We start from the raw sequence: 18,128 nt of genomic DNA, 5'->3' as shown, positions 1-18,128 counted from the left end.
GGGAAACAACTGAATATTTATTTGCTCATTCATTGAATTTATTCACATACAAATAAACATGTGATAAGAGCGCAAATTTATTAACACAGTTATGGCCAAAGAAAAATAATAGAAAACATATTTCAACAAGCAAATAAATAAAAACAAAGTGAATACATTTTTGTGGCCCAACCTTTTTTTAGGGTCAAATTTATTCTTTTGTTTTGCAAAAAAAAAAAAAAAAAAAAAATTGTTTATTTGCTGATTCATTGAATTTATTCACATGAAAATAAATATTGGGTTGTTTTTCTTTTAAACTATAAGAGCACAAACTTATCAAAACATTTAGGGCCAAAAATAATATTTCAACGAGCAAAAAATAATAATAATTGCAGAATGTTTTTTTTGGGGGGGGGGGATTTCTTTTAGGGTCATAATCACTTTTTAAGCTAGAAAAAATACATAATCGATTATTTTAGGAATATTAAAAATATTTCCAAGTTTAATTTAGTTTACTTAAACTTTAACGAGTTTTTTTTTATATATAACTTTTTATGAGAAAAGTTGACGGAACACGACTAACCGGCTTTAATAGGAGTTGTATATGCGGGTCTCAGTGTGCGCTCATATGAATGCATTTTAAATCAAATCACAGATGCACTTTTATTCAGTTGGTTAAAATAGCAGAACAAAACCGTCTTTAGAAATAAATCTTCTCTTTTCTTTCTGTTTTTTTAATACCACTGTGCTTTTTTTTTTTTTTTTTTCCGTGGGGCGCCTCCTCCGCAGCTGAGGGTGACAGTTCCTTCATGGTTAACAGGATCATGAGTCCACGGTCCGGCCCGCACACTTCTCCATGCGCGCTGCGGAGCCGCGGCCGCGCGAAATGAGTGATATTTAACACATCTGTTAAAGCGTTTTGATAGCAGAAATCCGTTTAAGACATTATTCCATGACGAGAGGCAGATTGAGTGTTGAGAATCCCATGAAACCCTAAAGCTGATTTACATGAGAGATGTTGCCAGGAACGGGGGCGGGTGGGTTTATTTGGGTATTTTGCGCACTGCAAAAACAGTAAATCTTACCAAGTAGTTTTGGTGCTCTATAAAAATAACACTAAATTAACTTAAAAGAAACTTTTCAACAAGAAACTGGAGCTTTGTTTAATATTGATTTTAGAAGTAGATTAGTGAGAAAGTGTCTCATGGTATAAGTAAATAATTTACTTAAAATAAGCTCCAATATCCTTCTGAAAAGTTACTTGTGAGTTTAATTTAACAGTACTAAGATATTTGGACTTAATTTGATGTTTTTGCAGTGTTTCCCCAGACTCTGTTTCTGTCTGATTTTAATGAACAATTAACTCTACATACAAGGTCAAACTAATTTTTTGAGTCAAAGACATTTTTTCCATGTTATAAGTGAAATAATCTTCCATTGCAACTGGAACTTTTTTCATCAATATAGAAATTATTCACTTAAACAATCTGCTTTAACTGAAAAGTTACTTTTAAGTTAGTTTCGTCTTATTCCCAGTGTACTAACATATTTGCACTATAACAATACTTGGTAAGATGTTCTGTTTTTGCAGTGTAACCATTTTATGTGAAAGTTATTCATGTTTAAAACGTGCAGAGAAAAGGATAATTCACAATCTTGTTTTATACATTACTTCGCTTGCCTTTGCCAAACAAAACAAACTCAAAGGAAAGTGGCCAACATGGAGAATTGATGACTGCCCCTCCTTTGTGCGCTTTACTTTCTCCATTGCTTGATTATGAAGACTAATGCAATCATAAATTGCGCGCTGTGGCCAATCAGCGGCCATGAAAGCGACCCATGTGGAGAACTTTGTTGCGCTCCATTGTTGGGGCTCTCCGCTCCCAGAGGAGGGCTGAGGGGGAGCAGCCAGCTATAAAACTCCTCTCCTTAGAGTGACGAAGCCAGAACACTTCGCAGGACTGATTCACGGAGTATTTCTGATTCCAAACTTAAACATTTTTCCGCCCTAACGCCGGGATTATGATGATCCCAAGTGTCCTAGCGCCTCCCGCTCTTTACCCGGGGCTGTACCGACCTGCCGCGGCTCTGCCGTCCGCCTTCCCAGCTCACTCCAGCTTCTTGGTAGAGGACCTGCTGCGGATAAGCCGACCCACGGCCTTCATAACCCGAACTGCCCCGCCGGTCGGCGCCTCCTTGCCCGCCGCGTCCTATAACGGAGCCTCCGCGGTGACGCGCGACTCCTGCTCGCCCAAAACCTCAAAGGATCCAAGTTTCCTCAAGTTTGGAGTGAGCGCGATCCTGGCTCCGTCACCAAAGACAGGTGAGTAGAAAGACAGCGCATAAATTTGAACTGGTGGCTTTTTTATTTGACGCAGAAATAATTTTCTAACACGTCACGTTTCCTCAGCAGCATCCTCACCTCCAGCAATCCACAGTCTCCACTCCAAGACCTTCCCAGTCCCCTGCTTTGACGGAACCTTCCACCCCATATTTAGGACGCCATATTTACCAGGTAGGCATGCGTTTACGTTGATCATATAGTCGCGCAAGTTGGAGTTACGAAAATAAAATTGCGTAAGGAAAATGCCCCAATTTGGAAAACTTGATTAAATAAAGTTTTTGAGCTAGCATAATGTGGTTTTTGGGCAATTAGGGTGATTTAGGGCCATTGTAGATAGGAAAAATGAGTAACTTCCGCCAAAAAACTCAAAATTGTGTCATATTTTCTAGAAAAAAACGTGGAAATTTCAGTTTCAAAAGTCAGACATTTTCCACTGTTGAGACTCATAAAATTCTCAAAAGTAGAACACTTTTTGACTTTTTAAACTCAGAAATGTTCACGTTTTCTCTAGAACATCTCTCAGTTTTTTATTGTAAATTTGCAACTTTCTGGAATTAGGATTCCAGAAAGTTGCATTTTGAGATTAATCTAAACATTTCTGAGTGTCTGGTGGAAATTAACTTATTTTTTTCATCTAAAATGCCGATGTAAAATGTATTTCGCAAAGCTGCCATGGAAACACTTTTTTCCACATCACACAAAAACCGGATGTTACTACTGACGGAAACGGAGAAGACAGGAAGTAGAAGAATGATGCTTATAATGACTTATAAAGTGAAAAAACTTATTCAGGTGTGATTTTAATTGTGTTTCTTGTTTAATGCAATTGTGTTTTTATGAATGGGGAATCTCTACAAAGTTTTGCTAACATTTGTAATGAGGACACTGCACTAATTGCATTTAAACCTGAACTGCTGTCACCCCTGTCATATATTTTAACAAAAATGTGAGAAGAAAAGGGGGCAAATAGCCAGAAAAGAAGAAATCACTGTCTCATTAATGGGGACCGCCGGCTCTGAACCCTGTCAGGGAATACCCACCCACCCCCTAATTAACCAATTATCCCAAATCGTCACGCTCTAAATTTGAGGCGGGGTGGCGGGTTATGGTCCCCCTGCTTCCCATTGGGGGGCGTTCTTGGCATTTCTCCGGGCCTGCGTTTTCCCACAGCGGCCCTGTGGCAACAAAGCCCGGCTGCACCGTGACCAATTCGGTCAGCTCCCACCGGTCGAACCACCCACACACCCCGGAGAGTGACTTTTACCAGGCGGGCCAACCAGTCATGCACTAATTTCCCTATTAGGCGCTATTGAGCGTTTTCAATATTCTCACAAGACCACATAGAGGGTTGTTGTTCCTGACGCTACCGCGTCCGTAAAGCAAATTTCACCCCAAAAAAATCGTCCAACTTCGCAACTCCTCCCTGTCTACACCCCGCATAGTTCGCCCTAAACGTTCCTGTATTCTCTATCCGGGCCAGCGAACGAGTTGAGATAAAGAATAATCCCTTAGAAAAGTCTATAAAGTCGCTTTCATTCAGACTAATCATAATGGAGAAGGAGTCTTTTCATGGGCTCAGCTCAGTGCCTCAACAAAACAACTCCAGCGTCCTGAAAAGCTTTTCGTGTTCATTTAATGAAAATGATTTGAGGACAAGAAGAAGAAGAAAAAAACGCACCATTCCCCGTTCCTCCGCACTCCTCACTTCCCCCCCGCCGGGCATCAGTATTCTGGTATGCAGTTGTGTTTAGTTTGAAAGTGTAAATCTCCTTTTGTTGCGATAATATATGGCCTTCACCGCCTGTCCACAGTCTTTTCTGCGTTAGTTCATTACTACACAATTACCGTTCACGGTTTATTAACTCCTCTATCCGCCCTCGCAGGGCTCCTTTAAAGGTGTGCTGCCTCTTTAACATACCAATGCGCTCGAGGACCGACCAATGTGCTAATTAGTCACCTCGTGCCATTTCACTCAAAACGCAGAACCCCAAAAAAATCCCTGAAAACTGAGGCGTCGTTTTGATTCATATGTGGACAAACATTTCAAAAGTCCAAGCGTTTAAATGTTTATTTGCATAATAAAGCAGTTATGAATAATTCAATGCAAACATTACATATTTTATTCATTATATGTAAATAGCTTATGATGTTTCATTTGTTTAACTCAGTTGGTTCAGTTGTTGCTGTCAGCTGTTGGGTCTATTTCATGACTCAGAGTTTAATTTTTTTAAATGTTTTAGCAGAGCATAAATTATGAACTTATTAAATTAACACTGAAATAACACACTGAAGTCAGGCTATAATCAATTTGACACGTTTTTAATATATTTACTGTATTATTTTATGTATTTAATACAATTACTTAAATGAAAGTATGTATAAATATTCAATGGATTGTGGCATTTTTGAGTGAAATCTGGCATCTATGAGCCTCTATGGAAGAAGATTAGTGCTTAAAAAAAAAAAGAAAGAATTTGGACTTTTTTCTCAGAATGCGGACTTTAAACTCACAGTTCTGACTTTTTTTTTCTGAAATCTGATTCTTTTCCCCCCCCACCAAATTCTGACTTTTTTCTCTGACTTCAATATTAATATTGAAGTCAGAATTATGAGGAAACAAAAGTTTGAAAAATACTTAAGTGGCCCTAATCGTCTTGTGTAGATCTACATTCTCCTAAATCTGTCAACACTTTTTTTTTTTTTTTTTAGAAAATTAATGCCATCAATAAACAGTGGAGTTGGCTAATTTCTGTCACTCATTTGTTTTTGCATTTCGGTGAATAATGTCTGACCATAGATTCAGTGATTGGTGCTCATACATACGTTCAGATGTTAGATGCAAGCAGAAGGAATAAATAAACACAAATGGAACCATTAATCTATTCAGCTAATATCAAAGTAATACTTTGGATGTTTACATGTGATAAACTTGTAATTCCAGTTAAACTCACATTTATTCATGAGTATTGATTGTATTGTGAGATTTCATGAAGTTATGAGAAATTTTAAGAGTTTCTGTGGTTTTAGAGACGAACTTCTTGAAAGAAATTGTAAATTTCTTTTTATTCGTTTTTGTTTTGCAGCAACATCCTCCGTTGTTCCCATCCCAGGGACATTTTCGTGGCCCCTGGCCGCCAGAGGAAAACCCCGCAGAGGAATGCTGAGGAGGGCCGTGTTCTCCGACGTTCAGCGCAAAGCTCTGGAGAAAATGTTCCAGAAACAGAAATACATCAGCAAACCCGACAGGAAGAAACTGGCGTCCAAACTGGGCCTTAAAGACTCGCAGGTAAAACTACATCTGTAGAAAAACTGTGTGCAACTTGTGCTAGGTACGCTTCCATTGACAATAGAAATGCGTGAATTGGAATTATGCTTACACAAATTTAGATAAAACTAAAGTCTTTCTGGCATATCGAAATTAGTGCATTTCAGAAAACTGCAATGGAAACACTTGTTTTTGCATCACTCAAGTCACATGTTCAACAACCGGATGTTACTGCTGTAGGAAATGACAAAGAAGACAGGAAGTGGTAGGAGGAGGATGGGGCAGCATGTTTTTAACAACTTTAAGTGTGAACAAACTTATTCAGGTGGGACTTTACTTGTGTTTCTTATTTAATCTTATTTAAAATGGTGTTTTTTCAATATTAGGAGAATATGGACAAACATTTGTGCATATTTGAAATGGAAAAGCTACAACGACTTATTAGGGCCAGTGCAGATAGAAAAAGGAGTAAATTTCCTCCCCAAAAAACGGACAAAAAATTTCCTTAAAAAATTTGTCAAACGTTTGTGAGGAAAATTCAGAATTTTTTATCTTAAGCTCAGAAAGTTTCTAGAAAGAACTTGGAGATATTGGAAACCTAAAAAATGAAAATTGTCAACTTAATGAACAAATAAAAAAAATTGTCTAGTTTTTTAACTCAAATTTTATATTTTTTCCAATTGAGAAAAGTTTATTAAATAATTTGCAAGAAAAAATGAAATTTTGAGATTAATCTAAAAGATTTCTGAGTTGTTGTTTTTTTTTCCACAAAATTTCATATTTTGGAGATCAGAAATGTCAAAGTTTTTCCCAGAAATTTTCTGCAATTAATCTAAAAATTTAAGTTTTTTTCTTGCAAATTTTAAACTTTTGGAACGCAGAAATCTTCCATTTTTCTCTAGAAACTTTCTGAGCGCTAATAAGTTGTCGTCATTAAACATAGCTATTTCCATCTTTCTTTTTTCCTTTTCTTTGCTCACCATCCTCTTTTTGCCCCGTTAGGTGAAAATCTGGTTCCAGAACCGCCGGATGAAGTGGAGGAACTCCAAAGAACGGGAGCTGCTGTCGTCCGGCGGCTGCCGAGAGCAGACCCTTCCCACCAAATCCAACCCCCACCCGGACCTCAGCGACGTGGGGAAGAAATCCTCCGCTGAGGACGAAGAGGAAGAAGAGGAGGACGAGGAGTTTAGAAGAGAGAGAATGAGCGCGGCAGGATGCAGCATTTCCTCGCCCTCCATGTCCAGTAAACACTCAGACTTCTCAGAGTCAGACGACGAAGAAATAACGGTTTCTTAATTTATTTTTTTTTGTGTCAACTTATAATTAGCGAGTTGTTTTTATGTGACTGTGAACCGATTTGTAACAACTCATTACATGTTTCTCTGTTTTGTTGCATTATGCGCACTGGACAGGTTCTGCTTCTGAGAGCGTTTGCTGTTTTTGCACAGCTTTGTTCAACTGTACAGTATTTTGTACAATTTGTATGGAAGTTTTATGCCAAGAATATTGAGTTACTTTCATCCCGATACTGAATAGAGTTGTTTATTGAGAAAATGTAGCTATTTCGTTAATAATTTATATAAATTTGTTTAAGTATGTTGTATTATGTCTTGTATATATGTTTTATTTCACCACTTTTGTACAAACACCAAATAAAACTGCAAATGATTCAAGGCTAAATGTTTGTTTTATCTGAGCAGGAAGGAATATATTAAAAACGTTTTAATGAGTTTGGATCCAAATAATTTTAATAGAATAGCAAAGTGAAACAATTGTTGATCTAAAGTATGTAAACAGATTAACAGTAGTTAATCTGTTTTAGTCTTTGCTCTTTTAATCTAGGGTTGGTCTGTATTATTTTATAATTGTTCAAGATCATATTACATGACAAAAAAACAACAACAATGTTGTGAATCGTGGCGAGATCAGGACTGTAAATACAAATGGACACAATTCAGTTATAAATTAATAAATTTATTGAATCACAATAACTTAAGACTAGTACAGTGATATCAGATTCAATTCTCTGAGTCCTGGACAAACAAGTGATGACAAACTGCATCGATCTGCTCTGACACAAAGAGACTGTACACAAAATACCAATTTTCAAGTATTATACCAAATCGGCTAAAAAAGTCATCAAAATGCTGCAAGATTAACAGCTATTTACAAAGTTATCTTACATATAAAAAATGTACACGGCTATGAAATCTAAACATTCATTAAGTTTGTGAGTAATAAAATGATGGACCAGTCAAAGGCTTCAGACATTCACACCTAACAGAGCTGGCTTTGCACGGACTTGCAGAACTTTTTGTGCTTGCAACAAGAGCAGCAGGATTAAAACTAAAGCAACCGGGAAACACAAAGACAATGAGAACTACGATGGAGTATCAGGGCCACTGTATATAGAAAAAGCTAATTTCTGCCAAAAAAATTTAAAAGTTGAGATTAATCCCTGAAAATTTCCATAATAAGGATTTTTTTCTATACAATTCTTTAGACTTAAAACATTTCATTTACTTGGAAATGCTTGACTTGAAACCAAAACATTTTTTTTCTATAAAAATTTCTGAAATTAATTTCCAAATTTGAGTTTTTCTTATCTATTTTTTACATGAAACTCAGACTTGCAAGAAAATTTTTGAGCTCCAAAAGTTTAGAAAAACTTTTCTAAAAAATGTAGATTTTTATTACAAATGTTTCACTTTATACTTTCAAGGTTTTGCTTTAAATTTTCTGAGCTTAGTCTCAACTTTGTATTTTATTTTTTTGTTGTTGCAAATTATAGACTTGAAACTGAGAAATTTGCAGAGAAATTTTTGAGCTCAAAAAGTCAAAAATCTGCTACTTCTGACAGCAACCTCAATTTTTCTTTCTCACAATCTTTTGAAATTTTCTGAGATTAATTTCAAAATTCATTAGTTTTTCCTTTTCTTGCAACTATTCAACTTGAAACTTGCTAAATTTTGTCTAGGAAATTTCAGAGATTGAAAAATTTCAGAGATTGTTTTGTGAATTTTTGATTTTTCAATCTCAGAAAATTCCCAATTTTTTCTAGAAAATTTCTCAGAAAATTTCTGAGTTTTTGTCTGGCAGAAACTTGCTCCTTTTTTATCTACTATGGTCATAATACGCTGCCGTAGAACGCTGGCCACAAAGCTGGTGTCATGCAAAACATCTTCAAACTGGGGAACAAACATATGTTCAGTTTTCATTTCTGGATTAAATGTTGCATAGGATCAGTGAGTAAAATATTGAAACGATGGACTTTAATTCTCTGGCTTTAAGCCTTTTGAAGGCAGGCTTGGAGGTTTAAGGGAGAAAAGAGAAGGTTTTAAAGTTATAAACATGCCAAACCATTTTTACTCATTTTTCACACGTACCTTTTATATTAATAACCTCTTACGTATATTTTCATATAAACAAAGCAGCTTTAAAACTAGTTCAACATGTCTGAGTTTTGTTCATAACCAGAACAAAACAATGAAAAAAAAAAAACAGTTAAAAGATGGGAGATGAGGTATAAAATCAAGTCTTTGACTTGCCTCAGTCACCAACAGGTTCTGATTTTAAGCACCAAAACACACTGAAATATTTTTCTTTCTTGCAGTTCATATTTACAATCTTGTCAGATCACTCATGCAAAAAGAGCAACAAACAAAAAATAGATCTTTAATTCAAAAGTACTGCTTCTGATTCGCATCTATTCAACGTTCCCACGGCAACGGTGATTGATATGAGAGGTCGACGGCACTCCTCGAGAACTGCAGCCGCTCGAGGAGAGGACGACTTTTGGAGCCCTGTTACGTTTTACAGCCATTCAGACAAAAAAAAATAAAAATCAGCTAATGCACGTAATCTGGTAGCAAAGAGTAAGGCATTGTTTGTTGGAACTCTGTCCAGCACCAAAAGGAGATTTGTGCTACTAAAGCCTGCATGGGCCAAATGTGCGAAGAGAGATCAGAAGGCTCAAAGAAAGAAGCGATGAATTAGAGAAGAAATCAGGACACAGATCATCTCAGCCAGCCATTTAAAGGACAAATCCCTCCAAAGTGAATTTCAGCTTCATAGTCACCTCTGATGCTTCCTTGAACAGATTAGGTTCGGTCTATAGGCGACACAAAACATGTTTGATACATTTTTGCCACAAAATCAATTGTAAATATTGAGATTTTAGTCTGCAGATCTTTGAAAAGCAGAAGTAGAACCTCCTGCACAACCAATAAGAATGCAGAAAGTGGTTCCAACAAAACACTTGTTCTTTCCGGCAGTCATTCTACAGCTTATGCTGTATGTCCTGTTTTATTTTTTAACATATTTTTAATTTAAGTGTTCTTCTTTCATGTTTTTGTTTGATGTACTTAGAGTTCTACTTGTAATTGTTTGTGTTTAGAAGTGTTTAGAAACTGTTATACAAATAAAATGTGTTTTAAATATATCTCAGCTTTGGTTGCTAGATAACAAGCTAGAGTTCTGCTGGGGTTGCTAGGTAACGAGCAGTGCCTGCTGATTTGAGACGTTACATTCCAGAAGTTTTTAAAACAGTTCATTTTCCAGACACTAAAAAAAAAAAAAAAAACATTAAAATGTTGTCTAAAAAAGTCTGGGTGGGTTTTTAAGAGTTTGGGTTGTTTTTATTAGCAGTAGAAACCCAAATAAAAATACAAAAATATGAAAAAACTAAATTTTTCACATTTTTCATTCAAGTTTTAGAGTAAATCTGTCACATTTTCCGCTCCATTTTTCCTGTCTTTATTACAGAAATATTTTAAAAAATCTGTGTCAAATTAGGATCTTGTCAAATAGCTAAAATATACAATTTGTTACAAATATATTTTCCTAATATCTGCATTTAAGGAATGGCTATAGGAATCTGTTGACAAATGTAACAAAAATTCAAATGTTACTCAGAAAAACTTATCAGGCTTGATTATAAGAATGCATCTTGTGTAATAGTTCAATTAGATCATAAAACAAAATAAGACGTATTATTAACTACTGATCAATATTCAGGAATTATTCTATAATAATTATATAATTATTCTATAAGCTCCTCTGTCTTGCTGAAAAGTTAGTTTTGTCTTATTAATAAAAGCTAAACCAAAAATAAACTTTTTTGCAGTGTATTTTCAGAAAGAAATGTTGTGTTTTGAACTGAAAATTCACTTTGGCTGGTTTGGTCTGCAGAGGACGAGCTGATTGTTCATCGTTGCTGCGCTGGCTCACAGTGCAAGACAGCATGGGTTGGATCGCCACCTGCAGGCGGGTCCGGTCTACAACACAGGGGAGGATGCCGATCACTTGGCTGGTGTTAAAGTAAGCTGTTGACTCATGATGATGGTAACAGGGACGCCTCATCAACAGGCACAGGCTGTGTGCTTCTACTTTCTGCTGAAGCAGACGTCAGACTCCTGACAGAGGAACCAAGGGCCACGGCGGTGAAGGAAAAAATTTTAAAAATCACGGCAGTGCTGAAGAACCTTGTCTTTTTTTTAAACACTTGGGTTACCTGCACCCAGATAAATGTGGCTGCATTTTGTGCCAGGAAGTTCTCATCACGGTGAGAACGGAGTAGAAATAGTCAAGCTTTTGTGCTTCTGCGATGTCATAAGGTCGACTCCAGCGATGAGTCGAGGATGTCGTCATGGTGACTGTTGCTGTTGGAGTCGCTGTCGTAGCTCTGCGGGCTCGATGACGTCGCCGCTTCCTTCAGGCGCATCAGCATATTCATCTGCCGATAGAAGCAAAAGTCAGCTGGAAGAACGAGAAAAATGAGAAGCTTTAACTCAGAGGTGTCCAAAGTGTGGCCCGCGGGCCACATGTGGCCCTTTGGCTAATTTTTTTCTTGAGCCTCCAACAGCAGTTCAAGAATGAGATTAATCAGAAATCTTTTTAGAAAAAAACCCTGGACATTTCTGAGTTTCAAAAGTCAAAAAGTTTACAATTTTTGAATTTTAAAACTCAGTTTTTCTAGAAAATTTCTCAATCTGAAAATTTCTGAGATTTTTTTCTAGCAAATTATTAACTTTTCTAACTAAGAAATGTCCATGTTTTTTGTAGAAAATTTCTGAGATTAAAAGAAGTTTTTTGCAGAAATTAATTCTTTTTTCTATCTATGATGGCTGCTGTCGAAGAAAAGTTTCTCCTTTTTTTGGAATGGGCTCAATAAAAAATGAATAATGGAAACATCTGTCGTTTTTCATTCCATTGCAGCTGGTGTAAACCTTTTGTTGCAGGTTCTACATGTCAAAACATTAGATGATTTAGCATACAGCAATGTACTTATATGAGAAAATATTATTTGTACTTTTGAACCTTTAAGTATTTTCAAATGTTTAACTTGAGTAAACTTTAAGTGCAACTTTCACTTGTAGTTGAGTACTTTGTCCACTTTAATCTGACTTTAAACACTGTTGCTTATGCTCACCAGTGGATCTGCATCGCTGTCGCTTTGCGGCGGCTCTTTCCTGACTCCTTCTCTTGGTGCAGAGTAGCCGTCAAAGCCGACGTCTTCTGGGCGGAGCTGCAGCAGCGGTGGCCAGTCGCCCGGAGGTGGCGTCGATGACCAGGGGTACGAGTCGATCACCCAGGCTGCTGGATCCTCCCACGCTGCCCGGCGGCCGTACAGCTGCACGGAAAAACCAAACAGTCACAAGGAGAAGCTGAGGAAAGCTTCTAAAATGGTGATTATTAGTTCAGATTGGACAATTTCAAGCTCATGAAGAATTATGAGCACAGATTTGTATCTCACACAGCAAAAAACTAAACCTTAAGAAGTGTTTTTTCCTGTTACAGCTGACACAATCTGCTAACGGAACTAGTACTTTTTCATCAATTAAGTTCCATTTAAAAAACAAAATTAAAAAAACAATAGCAACTCTTGAAGGCAGTGCAGAAAAAAAACTAATAAGTATATATAAATTATAAAATAGTAGAATCAAATAGAATCAAAGAGAAACAACCAGAAAATGATGATTGTTGAGGCTCTGTAAATATTTAACTCAGCCTTTCAGCTCTGTTACCTGCAGTCCTTCGCGTACGGCCTCCAGCATGTAGGGGATGATGGAGTAATTCCACAGGTCAGTGAACCAAACCCTGGATCCCTCCACGTCCATGGGGCACGACAGAAAGAGGCGGGGTCCTGCAGTCCACAGAACCAAAACATAAACGCCCAGTTCTGCCTCCAATCTATTACCTTCACTGCAAAAACACTAAATCTTACCAAGTATTGTTGTCTAATTTCTAGTGAAAATATATATATATTTAAGGTTTTTTTTGGCTTCAGTGGCCTTTATTTGAAAGTGTTAGGACAGGACAGTAGGGTAATGAGAGGAAGGGAAGACATGTGGCAAAGGTCACGAGGATGGGAATCGAACCTGCAACAACCATGTCAAGGACTAAGGCCTCCTTATGGGGGTTGTGCTTAACCCCTGCGCCACCATAGCACCCCTTAGTGAAAATATCTTAATACACCTGAAAAGAGACTAACATAATTTGTTTTAAGTAATTTCTTAATTTTGATAAAAAGTACTAGTTCCACTGGTTGATTATTTCACTTATAACTAATACTTTTTCATCAATATTAAGAAATTACTCACTTATATTTGCATATTATTTACTATCTTGCTGAAAAGTTACTTGTAAGTTAGTTTTTCTTAACTCAGGTTTACTAAGATACTTGTACTGGAAACACCAGCAAAGCCCAGGCCGTTACCTAACAACCCCAGCATAGTCCAACCCATTACCTAGCAACCCTAGCAAAGTCCAACCCATTACCTAGCAACCCTAGCAAAGTCCAACCCATTACCTAGCAACCCCAGCAAAGTCCAACCCGTTACCTAGCAACCCAAGCTGCATTCCAAGACATTTCTCCACAAAAACACAAAATTTTACCATGTAGCTAATAAGTAGCTTTTTAGCAAGATAAAAGAGCTTATTTTAGGTGGATAATTGCTTAATATTGATAAAAAACTAGTAGTTCCATTGGCAGATTATTTCACTCATAACATGGGAAAATATCTTGTTATAAGTGAAATAATTTTCCACTTAAACTAGAACGTTTTCATCAATATTAATGAAATATTTATTTAAAACCAGCTCCTATATATTGCTGAAAAGTTACCTGTAAGTTCGCTTTCTTGTATTTCAAGTGTACTAAGATAATAACCAAAATCCTCGGTAAGATTTTTTGCTTTGCAATGCTAACTGTGCTTCTTCTCACCGATTGTGACGTCAGAGGAGCTGTGAGTCTCCAGGAAGTGGTTCAGATGATGCCAAACCCGCGGCACCCAGTCCATGATCTTCACCAGCTCTGCGTTTCGGGTCCGGCTGCCGATCTCCATCTCTATTAGCTTCCTCCTCAGGTAACGACCAAGGAATCCCTTTACTGGCTCAGTGTGGTTGGCACACAGGACCCACCTTCATAAAGAACATACAGCATGAGCATTCGGTTTAAAGCGAATGTTCAGTGGAAGGAGGATCTCACTAGCAGTTTGGTAATATACCGGAAGTTATGATGAAGCTGCAGGTTTGGAGCTGAAGATGTGGCTTGGCTCATGGTGCCTATAATGTAAGGACTGGAAGGAGCAAAAAATTTACAGATTTTACTCACAACTCTGCAAAAACATGAAATCCTACCAAGTATTTTTGGTCTAGTTTGTAGTGCAAATATCTTTGTACAACTGAAATAAGACAAAAATAATTTATAAGTAACTTTTCATCAAAGTGCATTATTATGCAGATGAAGCTGAACTGACCAGTGCTGGTAGTTGCAGTTGAAGAGGCCATTAAAGATTTCTCCCAGAGAGCTGACGTGGTGGAGGTTGTCCAGAATGACCACCAGGGGGCTGTCTTCCCCAGAAACACTGTTGCATTGCTGGGCTAATCCTGACAGGTACTGACGAAGTTCCTTAAGAAATAAAGTTTTTGTTTAAGCTCCACAGTTTGACTACAGAGTCACCAGGAATGTTTTCTGTAATATTAACTGTGTCAAAGTGATTCATTACTTTTAAAAGCCGCTTCAAAACTATTTGTAAAAAAGCAGTATGCAACTTTTATTAAAAATAAAAAAATCAGTTTTCTGTGTTATGATAGTACGGTATGACGGGCAATCTGTGAAAAAACCAAGATCCTCCATCTTTTTGCTGTCAGACGCCGTATTAGGACTGTTGTAAATAGAAAAAAAAATGAAATAATGAGTACATTTCCACCAAAAAAAAATTGGATATGTTTTAGTTTCAAAAGTCAAAAATGTCAGACTTTTGAAACTTGAAAATTTCCTAAAGATTTTTTTTTTAAATTTCATCCCTGGCCTTCCTTTGTGTGTGGGACCAGAGTGAAAGATACATAACCGCAGTTAACTGGGGAGAGAAACCAGCAGAACCAAAAACTTACACTTCCTCCTACAATTTGCCAGTTTTTTCTGGCAAATTGTCGACTTTTCAAACGGGAATTTCCAAGTTATTTTTCTAAAAAACTTCTGAGGTTCATCTCAGTTTTGGTGGAAATTTACTCATCTATTTTTTTTATTGCCATCTGAAGAAATTCACCACTCACGACCAAAAACAACAAGAACCAAGAGGAAGGTCTTAGTGCTGTCAATCAGTCTCAGGAATGTGATGCTAAATGTGCTAATAGTGGAGAAACAACTTAACGTTACAGAAACACTGTATATCCACTGTCATCTGTAGCTACGCTAACTAGCATTAGCATTTATGTCTAGCTCTGATGTTGGGAATCATGAGAGTGATAGACAGTGCTAAGACCCGCCTCCTGGCTCTGATTGGTTGTCTTTAGTTAGCACTGGAAAAAGAGTAGCAAATTTTTTTCACAGATTATCTAACTTATGCAAAAAGCATTTTATAAAAGTTACATATTGTTGCTTTAAATCTGGGCAACTGATAAAAGCAGAAAAACACGCAAACTGAGCATTCTTTTACCTTGCTGGACTTGTGATCCACGTTGAAAGTGACGACAGCGTTCGGGGTCAGAGGTCGGCCCTCGAGGAGCAGAAGGTGCCGCGCCAGCTGATTGGCCAGGTAGGTCTTCCCGGTGCCGCTCGGCCCGGACAGGATGACCCGTCTGTGCTCCCTCAGCAGGGAGACGTAGCGCTGCAGCATCGGCTTCGGGATCAACGTGTCAAACACGAGAGAGTCGACGTTTTCACTGCTCGCACCTACACACAAACACAACATGAACCATTTTAATCAACGATGACATGGGAGAACGTCTTCTTACAAATGGAACTAGAACTAGATAGTTTTGTCTCGTCTCAAGTCTGCTAAGATATTTGCACTGAAACCAGACTAAAAATCCTAGGTAAGAGTTTGTGTTTTTGCAGTGTGCAGGCTGTGATACCTTTGAGCTGGATGTTGATGGTGTTGTCTCCCACCAGGTAGCCGCAGGGCAGCAGCTCAGGCGTACTGGCCATACTGGAGCTGCTGGGCCGATGGATTTCACCGATGTTGTAACCCTGAACGCTGTCTGTGGTCAGGCCGAGTTGGCTCACCGGGTCAACATGGGTGATGTACTCCTGCAGAAGATTAAAGGACCCGTTTTTAGCTAAATGTGTTGATGTGGAACAATGGATGAGAGCTAACGGTGGCGTATTATGCTAGGATATGTTTATGGGCTATACAATGAGCTGTTTTAGGGCTTCCTGTCACTTTAAATCCAAATAAACTGTTGTTGGAAAAATCTTCTTAAAAGTTAGTTTTGTCTTATTTTAATTGTACTAAGATATTTGCATTAGAAAGTAGCCCAAAAGTACTTGGATAAGATATTGTGTTTTTGCAGAGCAGTGTGCTTGAGCTCAGCTTGGGTTGCTAGGTAACGGTCTGGGCTTGGCTGAGGTTGCTAGGCAACGAGCAGGGCTTCGCTGGGGTTACAGTGACATTTTAAGAGTTATTTAAGCCGCCTTGAGAAGCAGTTGGCACCAAAGTGGAAGTACATAAACGTGTTTATTTACCTTAAAGAGGCGTCGGACCACTCCATCCAAAACATCCCACTTCGTTTTGCCGCTCACTCCGATGCAACCAATCAGGAAGTGGCGAGATTGACTCTCCTTAAAAACACAAGCAGCTTTCAGACTCTGAGAGGCCGACATGCTCTTCACGCCACTCCCGTCATAACGCAGGTCTCACCTCCCCCCATTTGATCTCTTCGTCGAGGCTGACAACGATCTTTACGTGTCGACCTTCCTTCCTCATCCCACCATCTCCACCCGTGTCTTCCAGCAGCATATCTGACAGAGAAAGAAATGAAATATGGTTTTATTTTATTTAGTTTAAAGGCCTATCACAATTAGTAATAAATCAATTAATCACATTATAAATTCAAATGATAATAATAATTTCCAGCTGAACAATTATAATTAGAGATTGTCCCCTTTAATACCGTTGAAAAGCCGCCATTTTGAAAAACTCTGAAAACATTTAACACACAGTACAATGTACGGTAGTTAGTTTTCTTTTGTCTTTTCTTTTTTACAACAGTTCTAACTGCCACTTTGCCTATTTTTTATGCCAAAGCTGAATAATTAATATTTCTTTAAATGTAATTTTGGTTGCAAAGATTCCATTATCCATTTTAATTATTATTATTTGTATTTTATTTTGGATATTTAAAATGTTTCATGTGGCATATTCTTCAGAAATAGAATTGCTTGTATACAGATTTAAGTCACCAAAGTACGGTGACTTAAATCTCAAAATTCAAATGGTTTTCTCAGAATTAATTTTTTTTTGTCAGAATCCTGACTTTTTTCTCAGAATTGTAACTTTAATCTCAGAATTTTGAGTTTCTTCCATCTGAATTCTGACTTAAAAATATAAGGATCCTGATTTAATCCCAGAATAATTTTTTTCTCAGAATTTTGACTTTAATCTCAGAATTTAAACTTTTTTTGTAAAGATTTTAAAATCAGAATTCAGTCTTTTTTCCTTAGAATTCTGACTTTAATTTATATCAAAATTCTGACTTTTTAAAATTTTATTTTGTAGTACTATTGTATGGAAGAGGAGTAGACACACTTTAAGCTCAGAAATCAGACTTTTTTCCTCAAACGTTTTGACTTCTTTTTCAATATTTCTCACTTTAATCTCAGAATTTAGCCTTTTCTCTCAAAGATTTGACTTTTCCCAGAATTCTAACTTCAGTCAGAAATCTTTTTTCAGAGGCCCTAATGCTCTTCCATGCAATAGTACCACAAAATACGTTGATAAAACTTATTTATCAAGTTTTTCAGGTACCCAGCCCGTGCGTCTCACCCAGACTGGTCGACTCGCTGGTGGTAAGGTTGAGGCTGTGCTGGGACAGGCCCGCAGCGGGGCCCGCGCTCTGGCTCTGTGTGTGAGGCGGAGGAGACGCCGAGATGGACGCCTGCGATCCCGTCCTGCTGCCCTGACTCTCCAGCTTCAGGCGGTCATTCTCTGACTTCAGCTTCTCAATCTCCAGCTGTCCAAACCAAAGTCACAAAACGTTAACCGGCAGGAAAACAACAAGGTTTCAGTCGTTTATCTCTGTTTGGGCTCTGTGGAT

The 18,128-nt window shown here is 37.7% G+C and overlaps 2 protein-coding genes across 12 annotated transcripts in view; one reads left to right on the top strand and one right to left on the bottom strand.

The window, feature by feature from the left end:
• The first annotated feature begins 1,940 nt into the window (after nucleotides 1-1,940).
• Nucleotides 1,941-7,179, top strand: dbx1 (developing brain homeobox 1). Of its 2 annotated transcripts, none has more exons than XM_023332815.1 (4): nucleotides 1,941-2,302; nucleotides 2,393-2,494; nucleotides 5,407-5,609; nucleotides 6,591-7,179. In XM_023332815.1, exons 1-4 carry the CDS (start codon nucleotides 2,002-2,004, stop codon nucleotides 6,882-6,884), a joined length of 900 nt encoding a protein of 299 aa, XP_023188583.1. In that variant the 5' UTR covers nucleotides 1,941-2,001; the 3' UTR covers nucleotides 6,885-7,179. The 2 variants fall into 2 exon arrangements, with proteins under 2 accessions (XP_023188583.1, XP_014327400.1); XM_014471914.2 differs by having other exon boundaries at nucleotides 2,390-2,494.
• A 367-nt stretch (nucleotides 7,180-7,546) lies between these two features.
• The window catches only part of nav2 (neuron navigator 2), a 256,802-nt gene continuing 246,220 nt past the window's right edge, over nucleotides 7,547-18,128 (bottom strand). For all 10 annotated transcript variants that reach the window (XM_023331792.1, XM_023331788.1, XM_023331790.1 and 7 more), the window contains 11 exons: nucleotides 17,858-18,044; nucleotides 16,733-16,833; nucleotides 16,558-16,653; nucleotides 15,948-16,122; nucleotides 15,530-15,765; nucleotides 14,348-14,499; nucleotides 14,096-14,167; nucleotides 13,813-14,009; nucleotides 12,614-12,732; nucleotides 12,019-12,219; nucleotides 7,547-11,322 (listed from right to left, as the gene is read on the bottom strand). In XM_023331792.1, coding sequence (XP_023187560.1) covers nucleotides 11,197-11,322; nucleotides 12,019-12,219; nucleotides 12,614-12,732; nucleotides 13,813-14,009; nucleotides 14,096-14,167; nucleotides 14,348-14,499; nucleotides 15,530-15,765; nucleotides 15,948-16,122; nucleotides 16,558-16,653; nucleotides 16,733-16,833; nucleotides 17,858-18,044 — 1,662 coding nt within the window. In that variant the 3' untranslated portion in view covers nucleotides 7,547-11,196. The remainder of the gene's footprint in view (nucleotides 11,323-12,018; nucleotides 12,220-12,613; nucleotides 12,733-13,812; nucleotides 14,010-14,095; nucleotides 14,168-14,347; nucleotides 14,500-15,529; nucleotides 15,766-15,947; nucleotides 16,123-16,557; nucleotides 16,654-16,732; nucleotides 16,834-17,857; nucleotides 18,045-18,128) is intronic.

Source organism: Xiphophorus maculatus, chromosome 4 (genome assembly GCF_002775205.1).
Source record: "Xiphophorus maculatus strain JP 163 A chromosome 4, X_maculatus-5.0-male, whole genome shotgun sequence".
Classification (NCBI taxonomy): Eukaryota; Metazoa; Chordata; class Actinopteri; order Cyprinodontiformes; family Poeciliidae; genus Xiphophorus; species Xiphophorus maculatus.
Note: the sequence above shows the minus strand (reverse complement) of the source record. Positions and strands in the feature narration are given on the sequence as shown.

What these genes read in the sequence shown, in the direction of transcription:
- dbx1 (XM_014471914.2), top strand. Translation starts at nt 2,002, where the DNA reads ATGATGATCCCAAGTGTCCTAGCGCCTCCCGCTCTTTACCCGGGGCTG. An exon ending in TAGGACGCCATATTTACCAG is followed by an intron (nt 2,495 to 5,406) that starts GTAGGCATGCGT and finishes TTTGTTTTGCAG; the next exon opens with CAACATCCTCCGTTGTTCCC. An exon ending in TGGGCCTTAAAGACTCGCAG is followed by an intron (nt 5,610 to 6,590) that starts GTAAAACTACAT and finishes TTGCCCCGTTAG; the next exon opens with GTGAAAATCTGGTTCCAGAA.